The 12,018-nt window shown below is 40.5% G+C and overlaps 1 protein-coding gene across 5 annotated transcripts in view; it reads right to left on the bottom strand.

Moving 5' to 3' along the window:
- Nucleotides 1–1,801: 1,801 nt before the first annotated feature.
- ELAVL4 (ELAV like RNA binding protein 4) overlaps nucleotides 1,802–12,018 on the bottom strand; it is a 143,623-nt gene continuing 133,406 nt past the window's right edge. For 4 of the 5 annotated variants that reach the window (XM_059137441.1, XM_059137442.1, XM_059137440.1 and 1 more), the window contains 4 exons: nucleotides 11,512–11,665; nucleotides 9,601–9,826; nucleotides 8,000–8,038; nucleotides 1,802–4,811 (listed from right to left, as the gene is read on the bottom strand). In XM_059137441.1, coding sequence (XP_058993424.1) covers nucleotides 4,442–4,811; nucleotides 8,000–8,038; nucleotides 9,601–9,826; nucleotides 11,512–11,665 — 789 coding nt within the window. In that variant the 3' untranslated portion in view covers nucleotides 1,802–4,441. The remainder of the gene's footprint in view (nucleotides 4,812–7,999; nucleotides 8,039–9,600; nucleotides 9,827–11,511; nucleotides 11,666–12,018) is intronic. The other variant, XM_059137444.1, reaches the window with a different exon arrangement.

Here is a 12,018-nt window from a genome sequence, read left to right as displayed (position 1 = left end):
GGCTGACTTAGTTTTAATATTTAGCTTGGTTAATTAAATTCCATTCTTTGCCCTGAATTTAATTATCCCAACCATTGAGGTAATTTAATATAAGAATAAAAAAGGGGGCTAATGAGAAATGGGAGAGAATCTGACCATTCCTTCATCTGGCTCAGTGGGAGCATTTCTTCTGCAAGTGTCAGTTTATGGATGGTGATGGTTTATGGGGTAATATGAATTTTCAATTAGTGAGAAAATGGAAATGAAAGACAGACAGTAGATCATCAATGAGTGATCGTATCAGGAAATCACTAAATAGCTCATCTGTAAAGTTCAGGGCATATTTTAATATGACTTCATGATACCTTAGGCATTTTGTCGCCCCTCTCAGTTGAGCTTAAAATCCGTGTTTTTTTTTTTTTTTTTTTTAATTATAATGCTTTTTTATTTTATGTTTTTTAGAATTTATAATATAGTCCCCCACAGTATGGTCTGAAATTAAAACCTTCAAAAGCATCATATAAAAACAAAAAGCCAATGTCTTATTTTCATAGGCAAGAGAAGTAGGAAATTCACAGGTTATTATTTGAAAGGATGATTACATTTAATAAAAATATATTCTTCTTTAAAAGCTACTTTTGTGTTACTAACAAAACAAAGATGATTATTTTAAACTGAGTCAATTAAAAGAAGATAAACTTCTGTAAATTTTTTTGTTTACCTGCAAAGTAAGTGTAAGATAAAGATAACATCTCCTATGGTGGCATCAAAGCAGATTTTTTATTTTTAGTAGTAAACTTAACCAGTCAAGGTGTAAGACTAATGTTTTTCACACAAAACAGATAATTTGTGGGAGTGGGAAGATGGGTAACTGGGTGATGGACATCAAGGAGGGCATGTGATATAATGAGCACTGGGTGTAATATAAGACTGATGAATCACTGAACTCTACTTCTGAAACTAATTATTAGTTTCAAAATCCGTGTTTTTTAATACACTGCATAAGTCCTTTACTTAGGGTTCCTATTCAAAGGTAAGAAAGTCAAATATTTGCTAACTTCTATGCAAGAATGAATGCTAAAATAAAAAGGTGACCTTTCTGTTTAGCTGTCATTTCCAAGGCAAATGGTCTGTTCCTTAATACTGCTCAAACTCTCCACTCTCAAGGCTGAGGTGCTGGGCAGTAGAATCAGACTGGGATTCAAATCCCAGCTGGAAACTTGCTATCTGTTTCAAGTTACTTAATCTCATTGTGCCTCAGTCTTGCCATCTGTGAAATGAGGATAGTGCCATCCACTTCTCCCAGATTGCTGGAGAAGAAAGTGAGAGAATGTAGAGGACACCACACAGCCTGGCAATAGATGCTTTGCAAATAGTGACTTCCTTTCTTCGGAATAAGTCACAGATACGTTCATAAATGAATAACAGACACTAATGTATCCTAAGGCCAAACATAATGTCAAATGTGCCAGCTTGTTATCAATCAGGGTAGTGTGTTCCTCACTTTAAAGTACCAGTGATTCACCTGGGGATCTGGTTAAATATAGATTTGCATTTAGCCTGAGATTCTGCATTTTAACAAGCTCCCAGATGATGTAGATACTGGTGGCTGAAGCTCAACTTTTTGTTGTATGGGACTAGGGCAATGACTTTTGAATACTGAATTGACTTTGAGAGAATGGTCTAAGTTGCAAAACACAATTTTACACTATCTTTTTTTTTTTTTTTTTGCATTTGTTTAATGATAAAATTATTGGGGAAATCTGAAGATGCTACAAAAAAAAGTTTGAATGAACACATTTAAAAATCTGGGAAGCTCAAATCCATTCTACACACTTTCATTTATTGTCTGGACAGATAAAGTACAAATAATTCAAACACAACAAGATTATGAAAAAAAAAAACATTTACAATACTTTCCCTCAGAAATCATCTAAACTAGCAAGATTAACATGAAGTCATTCATTATAACTAAAGTATACAACTGCCTGGTCCTAAGATTTTTTTTCCTTTTTTTTTCCCCCAAGAGTGAACACATTATAGAGAAGAGATTTTGGCATGCCTTTCCCACTAATGCTTAGCAAATGCATCAAAACTTTGCCAGCAAACTGCGTTCATTCATAGCAGGTGATGTAAAAAGTTTTCCCTGAATGTTGAACGAGTGTTCTCTGAACTGAAATCTGGTGGTTTATTTTTATTTTTTCAAAACCGAAAAGAGGAAAAAAAAACAGAAAAAAAATTTAAAGGAGGAGTCTATGATGCAGCCTTGGTTTTCGTTACCTGTCTACCACTACGACTACTACTACAAAGTTTGCCTCCTCAGTGTGAAAACAACAGTTCTGTCTACATGCACTTAGTGGGTTCAGCATGGGAAAAAACGCACAAAATAAGCACAAGTTATAAATAACCATAACGTTTTATTACCATTAAGACTAAACTTGTATTGAAAAGATTTTATATAACAAGACAAGAAAAGCAATAGCAAATTTAACTATCAACTAGATTATGCATAGCGAGTAACTGTTTCTATTACCCAGGGAAGAGCATGAACCCTTGTATTTTTTTGTTTTGTTTTTGTTTTAAATATATAACCGTACAAAGCACAAACATACTAAAATGATCAGTGCACTGGACGCGGGAGAATGCTCCCTCAGTCATTTTGTTCCCTTAGCTCTGTTTTGTTTTCCCCAATCTGAATTACATTAAAATAAAGACCCAGTTGTTTTTATTTTTCTACTGTGCAGTAAGAAAAAATATTCACAACAAACATGACAATATATCAAACAATAGTTCTACACAAGTTACCTTGATACTTCTTTAACTGTCACTTAAATATCATAAGAAAACATTTTAAGACATATACAAACAAAACTAGCCAAGTGTTACAACTTATAATAAATTAACCCAAAGAAAAAATAACTTTATATATATATATTTATATTGTATATACACATACACACACAACAGAATGACACAATAATATGCTTCTTCCCATAGTTTAAGTAAACAAATAAGTAGTCTAGCCAATCTAGCTATATTTGATCTCGGCCATAGGCATCATCACATCGGCGATTAAATAAATAAGTGTTTCAAGCAACATAAACAGTGTTTCAAATGTACCAACACAGCCCAGTTCTATCAGCATGGGCTACAAAGTGAATTTGAAAATTCCTTAATGAATTTAAAGCAAATGTATCTTTTGTTTTCCTCTCCTAAACACATTACATTTAACTATGATACTAAGATATGTAAATAATTTCGTAGCACCTACTGCTCAAACTAAGGAAGTTTTAGATCAAAAGGAAAATTAATCTTTTTAATTTTTGTTCTGCTGACATCCCATACTGATGACTTAAAGAAAAACTGTCTTTCAACTCATCTCCTTGCTTTTGGGTTTTGACTGTGGGGAACTGTGGTACCCTGGGTAGAACGAACACTCCTTTCCCCTAGTAATTAATAATTTTTTTATTATTATTACATGCTATGAAAAGATATGAAGATCATCTGTTTATAGCCCATCCTTCAAAAAACAGTCTACGAATCCAGTTTAAAACACACATCTTGATCTCTAAAAAGTTACCAGTGCAGTATGAACGCGACAAAGTTGTCAATTTCCCCTAAATTAGCCAGTCAAAATATTTTTTTCTCAAATCCAGATTCTCTTGTAAAAATTCTTTATATTTTATAAAAATAGATTTTTCTTGAAACCCATTTTCAGCAAAGAGACCACCTCTTTGGCAACAATGTTAATGTTATTAAATTGTTAATGTCATCAGGTATCCCCCTTTACCCCCATCCCCTAACAGAAGACTGTTTTTAGTTCACATGATATAAAAGAAAAAAGGAAAAATAAAAAAATTTGCAAAAGTTTTTTTTTTTCATTTTTGCAATTTTTATTATTCCTCTTTAATTTGTGTGGGGGGTTTTTACCAATCGGATTGGATCAACTTTTTTGACAAAAAAGAAAAATCTTTTTTTTCTTTCTTTGAATCCCATTACTTTGTAAAAATTGTTTTATTTTTATTATTATTATTATTTTTTTTTTTGTTTTTTGTTTTTCTTCTTCAAATGAGCGAATGGTCATCTTAAAAAGACCCACCTTCAAGGAAGGTAGTAAAGTTAGCTGGCTGGGTTAAAATCCCTGCACATCGCTATCTATGTATATTATATTCAACAACGACAGCTATGAAAGAACATTCAATGCATCAAAGGTTTTTTTTTTTGTATTTTTTTTCTTTTTTTCTAAGCATTATAAAATCCTTTCCTGGTACACCTCAGGATAATCCAATGTTTTAATACTTAGGCAACACTGGCTTATAAAGTCCATGGTTGAATATAAGCCTCAAAAAGTTTGTTTCTCTCTCTTTTGTGTGTGTGTGTGCGTGTGTATGTGTGTGTGTGCGCACGTGTGTTTTGTTCGTATATATTTATATATATATTTTAATAAGTAAGGATGGGAAATTCAGGACTTGTGGGCTTTGTTGGTTTTAAAGGAAACTTGCAACACTCGGTCTCCTAGGCGGTACCCGTTGAGGCTGGCAATGGCCATGGCTGCCTCATCATAGTTGGTCATGGTGACAAAGCCGAATCCCTTGCACTTGTTGGTGTTGAAGTCGCGGATGACCTTGACGTTGTTCACTGCGCCGAAGGGACCAAAGAGCTGCCAGAGGACACTCTCGTCGGAATCAGGGGACAGGTTGTAGACAAAGATGCACCAGCCTGTTCCCGTGTGACCAGGGATGTTCATTCCCACAAGGCTTGTCATCCCGTCAATGGTGATTGGGGAGAACCTGGGGGGACAGGTAGAAGGGGGGACTGGTCCAGACATCAGTCTGACCACGGATAACACACAGATGCACAGACACAGACATGGGGGCAGAGGGCTGAGTGAGTGTGTTTGCAGGAGAGTCTTCAGGGTTTAAAAACCAAAATGCAAAAACTAATGTCTCTGGTATTTTTTCTGAATGGAATGGCTAAACTGACTAAGGCCCATATATGCCAAGAAAAAGGCTAGATCAATTCCTAATAACTGTAAGGAAATCCCAGAGCAAGGCTCTATCCCACTTCTACCACAGGATACTTCTACCATAGGATATCCCACCCTGACCCTTAACCTCCCACCCCACCACAGCAGACAGTAACCTCTTGGGAGGAGCGGCTCTATATTATTCATCCTGTTGCTCTACTTATTTATTCAGTGAGGCACGTATGGGACTATCACAGGCAGTGACACATAGAAAATACTCAATAAATACTCATTGACTGTATAAGTGAATAACATTGGTGGGTATCAGTGCTTGGGAGATTTTATTTATTCTTGAAGGCAGATTAGGGGATGGCCCTAGGAGTGCTCAAGTCTACCATCTTTGCAGTCCCCTGACTTATTGTTGCCAAAATCTCTTGATATTTTGAGGAGAGAAACACATGAGAATGAACAGACATACCTTGTTATTAATCAGATGGATGCCTCATGTTTCATTTAGCATTTATTCAAAGGAGTTCCCCCAAAAATCCCCAAGCAAGAATACTAAAGACATATCACTCCTTGATGCTATATTATCTGGAATTTCTAAGCATCATTATAAAGCTTATAATAATATATATAATTATATAATGTGATATATAAAATATACTATCTTCATTTCTAAGCATCACAGGAGTGAGATTTCAAGTCATTTGTGCATTTATTTGTCTTAAATTAGAAAAGCTGAAAACTGTTATTTACCCTATTACAACTACTTTTGTATTTGGCTTTGAAATCTCAGTTTTCCTGTTATCTTGAAAAAAAAAAAAAAACAACTCTTCAGAGTCTATTCACGGTCTGATAAAATATATCTACGTGTGATTCATAATGGATGCATTGGGTTAGGTTACCAGTGCCGATAGCAGAAAAATATTTGTTAGCATTTTGTTTTATACCAAATATATACAGGCATTTGGGCCCTATCCATTGACTACTGTCTTGGTTTTCACGTGGTTGGGCTTCGGTTTTTATTTCTCAAAAAAGGGAGGAGGAGAGGAAGCAAAAACTGGAGAGAGGATGGGATAAAGTGTTACCTAGGACTTTTGGTTGTCATTTTGGTTTGGTTTTTGGTTTCAGAGGTGGGGAGGGAGACAGAGAATCCCAAGCAGGCTCCACGCCCAGAGTGTAGCCCAATGCAGGGCTCAATTTCACAACCCTGAGGTTATGACCTGGGCCAAAATCAAGAGTCAGACGCTTCACTGACTGACCCGACCAGGAGTCCTTAGGACATTTTAAAAATCAGCAACTAATTCTTGGAGATTTGAAAGTCCTAGGAAAGAACAGTTCTGCATCTAACTAGAATTTAGATAATCAAAGGGCGGGTAAAGATATGCTAACCATAACAACTCAATAGGTACTAATTTTGGCATTATTCACTAAGTCAAATTTCTCTCTTGCTTAAAAACAAATAATAGAACCAAAACACATGGTGGTAAGGATTCTTAGGAGGGCAAATCCATGTCTATGATTTGCATTATTTCTCAAGACTGTCTTCTCAACCTTCTCTCCTCCAACTGAGTGAACTCATTCCTTTCATTTAAAGGTAGAGAACAGCGAGGTATTTATCTGAAGGCCAAAGTCAGGAGCCAGCAAAGAGGTTTCAAACAGAGTCTCAACTCTAGTTGAGACTGGAGGGCTTTGGTAGGAAGGAGTCTGGACCCAAATCTGGGTCTAATAGGAAAAGAAAATGCTCTTATCAACTAGTGATGTTTGCTCTGAGGCTGCACCTGTGCCTTCCGTGGCCTCAGCGCATGTAAGCATCACTCCACACGTGGAGCTGCCTCCCTGAAGGTAGACGGGACCAGAGGCCAGAGGTGGGAAAAATGGAAGAGCGGGAGTGGGAAGAGGCAAGCAGTATGCCCAACACATGGAAGTAATTCCCAATTATCCTCACTGGTGCCAGGCTGGAGACTGGGGAGGCTGGCGCTCGGCTAGCAAAGCCAGCAGGACAGCAACTTCTGCCACTGTGTGTGGGTTTCCAGACTTGGGGTACTTACCATGCGTGGCAAGTGCTGAGAGCACTGCCTCGTACGGGGAGTGTAACTGGGACTATTAAAAACCACATCTCTTTGCCTGACTGTGGGAAGTGGAATTAAAGCGTGCAGCTCTACTGAGCAGGATGATGAAGATGCTGTGTCCCTAGCAGCTCAGTGGAGCTTATCAAAAGCACATATGGGAATCTCATGGACACAGTGGCAGAACACACTCAACTTCCCAAGACTCAGCTTTCACACTAGGTCTGGATCACTCTTGTGACTGCATTCAGAGAGCCCCACAAACCTTGATTCTCTGATCCCCCAATCCCCCAGAAAGGCTTTCCATGAAAGAAACCACAAGTGTAAAACACAATACGTGTATAACCAAGGGAGGATTTATAATAACTGCTAAAACCTGTAACAAAAGAAACCCCTGGTTGAGGTGCACACAGATACACTTCGTTCTCAGGCTGTGCCCTGAAATGCACACGGAGGTGGGGGTGAGGTCAGCAGGTCATCCACACGTTTACTCATGCTGTGGCCAGTCCAAAATCTAATTTATCCACTGATAATCATAAGATTGTTAACCACGATTAGCAAAATGTTCTAATTTTGATTTGCTGGAATCTGCCCTCTTAACTGAATCTTGGCATTGCTAATGCAAAACAGTTGCTCTGCAAGTTTGCAAAATCAGCTGGCAAAGAGTAGGAGCCTTCTCCCTTAAGGGGAGCTGTCCAGGGAACCAGATTATCAAGGGCTTGGTAGCTGTGGCACCTGAACCATAGGAGAAGCCCACCTGTAAATAAAAGAAAAAGTGAAACACACAAACACACTTTGTGTGCCCTAAAAGAAACAAAACCAACTGAGGTCTGAAATTAAAATTAAGAATTTGACATGCTGGTGGAGGAAAAAGGAAGAATTAAAAAAAAAAAAAAAGTAAAGTTAGTGAATTAAAAAAAAAAATTTCTAGCCCCAGTCTGTGCCAACACGGACATCTGGCAATCTGTGGAGTTTTAATTACCTCTTTACGCCATAGGCCATATTAAGCAAATTGTCCAGCCTGCAAAGAGAAGGAGGGTCTCTGGGTTAATGCCTCACAGATGGCAAGATTGCTCAATGGAACTATTAATAAGAATGCTCCATTTTCAAAGAAGAAAAGCTCAACAACTTTCCCCAATGCTTAGGAGTCTATCCACTGGTAGTTTCCCCCTTTTCTGCCTCCAACCATGAGTAATTCATGTTCAGGTCAATGCTAGAGTTTAAAGCAAGTGTCTAATGAAGCTCCCTTTCTTTCAAGGTCTGAATTAATTCCACTCCCCCCTCCTCTGAGAACATGTGTGTGGATTTCATTTTATATTGTGTGTGAAGTTGTTAAAAGGGGGCAGCTTCTTAAGTTGTTCACCTTTTATTACAATTCACCTTTTAGTGCAATTAAACTTGAGAATGAAAGGAACACACGTGCATGTACAATGCATATCAGAATGGATCTTTTCTCTTAGTCTAGCTACATTAACTAAATCTTACCACACACATTTTTTGGGGAAGGAGGAGTTTGGGGGTTAAGATTTTTTTTTTTACAATTAGCTTATTATTTACAACCTGAAAGCTCCGCCTCGTAAACTGCCATTATGTTATAATCTCCCTCATGTTCAGTATTTTACTTGGGGACAAGCTATTCACACCATGGGGCAGTAGTAACCATAGTTTCCACCATTAGAAGCCTGCTGGAAAGGCTTTTTACATAAATACTGCATGTGCGCTCACACAAAATAAAAATTAGATGACTTGGACTCTTCATGAAATCATTAACCCGTTCAAATTCCCAGGATATGGGAGGACACTACTGAGGCTGATTTTCCTCCTCTTCATGGCCAGATGGAGAGTCTACTATCTTTCCATGTGATGTTTGAAAAGAAGAAAAAAAAACCCTTTCATTAAAGGGCACATGGATGGAATAAAAGAATTATTTAGAATTCTTATGGGTAGGTCAAGAATGTTCTTCTCTCTCCTACAATAAAGGCAATCAGCTTTGGACTGCCCTCACAGAGTGAAACCTGCCTTTCAGAAATGTCCCAGGAGAAGGGAAGTGCCCATTGTACTGAGAGGGTTGGGTGCCTGAAGGAAACACTAATAAGGCTTAGGAAAATCTTCCTTCTTATTTCCCAGAATCTGGTCAGAGTGAAGTTAACACAAAAGAGAGTACCTATGCAGAAGAAAGGAGGACAGGCCAGACCACTCTCCCTGGCAAGGATCTGCCTCCTGGGCTACACATGCCTTTGACTTTAGTAAAAGCCACTCCCTCAGCCTTAAGTCTAAGCTGTTGAATGTGCCTACTATTGGGGATGAACAGAACCTTCTGGTTTGGTTAAATATAGGAATTTTCTTTTATCTGGATTGATGGAGGTTAACCACACTCACATTGGTAAGTTGAAAGGGGGTTTGGAAGAGCATCTGGTCCAACCATTTCATGTTACAGCAGTGGAAACTGAGGCCCAGTGGGGTGTGTGAACCTGCGGGCTGAGGTTCTTACTCTTGCCCCATCTTTCAGGGTTGTGGGTTTTCCTGGCCCTCGCCCAGCTCTGTACTCCTGTAGCAGGGTCCTTTCCCCGTGGGTGTGCCTACCTGAACCTCTGGGCTTGGTGGTGAAGCGGGCCAGGGTAGCGCCGGTTGGGGGACTGGTAGAGCTGGGACAGCAGGGCCTGGCTGGACTTCTGGCTGGGGTTGTTGGCAAACTTCACAGTAATCGGTTCCGTAGCACCGCTGGGCTTCTGGCCATTCAGCCCTTTGATGGCTTCTTCTGCCTCGATTCTCTTATCAAATCGGATGAATCCCACCCCTCTGGACACTCCTGAGGAAAGAGAAAGGGCCTTCGTAAAGAGTGAACAAACCAAACTGGTAAACACCCCTGGGAAGAGATGGGCTGGGCCCCAGAGAGATTCTGTGGGGAGTCAGCCCACTGAGGGAGCCAGGGCTGAGCCTGGCTCCCTGTATCTCTCTCATCCATCAAAACCCATCTGCCTGTGTTTCTGCCATCATGGCTCTGGACAGGTGACTCCCACCCACAGAACACAGGCACCTCTCACATTCATTCCAGCCTCTACCACCGGCCTGCTCAGTCCCTGTCTCCCTCTAGTTGCTGTAGCCCATCACCCACTGTCCAGTTTCTAGTCCTATAATGTGCCCCCCACACCTAGCGACTACATAATTTGTTTGCCAAGCAGACTCTGACTACTAAAAGGGCACCTTTTAAAAATACTCTTTATCCATTTTTCATAACTTTTCAATTTTTTACCTTGTGTATGGTTCCTGTTCCTCATGGTCCCACATTCCACACACAGAGTAACAAAGCCCACACACCAAACACCCCTTCCGTGGCTCCATGTTGCACACAGATGAAGTCAGACTTCTTAGCCTGGCTTTCAGTGCCCCTGATGAGGTGGCTCCAAGTTCCCTGTTGAGCCTCAGGCCAGCCATACTTGAACTGCCACATATTCCTTGAACCGGCTGTGTTCTTCCTCAGCTCCATGCCTTACGATATATCCTCTCCACCTATTCTATAGGATATATCCTACCCATCTAGAATTCTCTATCCCTCCTTTGTGCCAGATAACTGCAAGTCATCCTCCCAAACCCTGCTCAAACGTCACCTCCTTGATGCAGCCCTCACACCAATCCCCTGCCAGGCACAGTACACCTCCTCCTGAGCTCCCGGGGGACACAGGAGAGCCTTTTGCAGGCACGCATCACACTGGAGTCCTGCAAGGGCAGGACTGTGTCTCCTTCATCCCTGGACCCCAGTGTCCCTCTGAACAGTGTCTGGGGGCAGAGCTGGCTTCAGCAAGGGTTTGTCACACGAGCTGGATGATAAACAGACACTAAACTCTCTGGGGGGTGGGGTGGTGTTTTAAATTGGATCTAATGTGGAATAGGTGAAAACATGTTATCATTAAAAACGCAACCCAGGGTAGCTTACGTTTCTTACTGAGAGGTGGTGGTTACCTTTCTTAATGATGGACAAAGTACCACAGTCCCGGGCCCTGGCTTCATGTCCCTGCACTGCTACTAACTACCTGGGCAGAAGTCAGATCCCTCACTTTGGACCACTCTTTTCTCATGTGGGGAATGAGGCAGCGTGAGATTCCCTCTAGCTCTCTAACGCTATCATTGGTACCGGAGCTCTAAGATGGGTTCTTTCCACATACAAAAGTAATGTTACTTGGTTGAGGGTTGAAAGAGACTTTGAAGGTCATTCAGTCCCACTCACAACCTGATGCCCAAATCCTCTCTACAGCCCTGCCAACCAGGTTAGCTGCTGCTGGAACTGTTCCCATGATGGAGATCTACCTCCTAAGGCGGCCCATTTTAAATGTGGGCATTTGATTGATCAGAGTCTTTCTCCTAAGTCAAAACCCTGTCTACGCATGACCCATATCTTTTACCCTAAGCAACCATTATCTCTCTGCTCCTTTGGGTCACAGGGCACTGGCTGTGGCATTGAGACACAAGGAAAGAAATGACAAAGAAACACTTAACCTGTGACTTGATCAACCAGGATTCGAGAGGTGATGATACGGCCATACTGCGAGAAAAGCTGCTCCAGTTCCTTCTGGGTCATGGTTTTGGGAAGGCCGCTAACGTAGAGGTTAGCATCCCTGATTGAGGCAGAGCTTGGACGGGCATATGAGACCTAGGAAAAGGCAAGAGGAGCTAAATCCATTATAGCAACACCCTCCAAGTAGAGGCTGAGTCAACAACTGAGATGGCAGTCCCTCGTCTAACTGAGATGGCAGTCCCTCGTCTATCATTCTAACTCATGGTGTCAGTTTAAATAACTCAGTAGTTCAGAGTCTTAGCTCCTCTTGTACTAGTAGTGAGAATCAGGAGAACAGCAATAGAGGAACAAAAGGAGAGTTGACTATAACTTAAAACAAATGCACAGATAAGGGTCTCTAAGTGCAGAACAAAATAGCTACTGTATGGCAGCTGTTAAATGCAGAACTACCCACGCATGGAGTTCTGAAGATTTACCTCCTGGATGTG

Source organism: Mustela lutreola, chromosome 10 (assembly GCF_030435805.1).
Source record: "Mustela lutreola isolate mMusLut2 chromosome 10, mMusLut2.pri, whole genome shotgun sequence".
In the NCBI taxonomy this organism is placed as follows: Eukaryota; Metazoa; Chordata; class Mammalia; order Carnivora; family Mustelidae; genus Mustela; species Mustela lutreola.
This window is presented reverse-complemented; position numbering and strand designations above follow the sequence as displayed.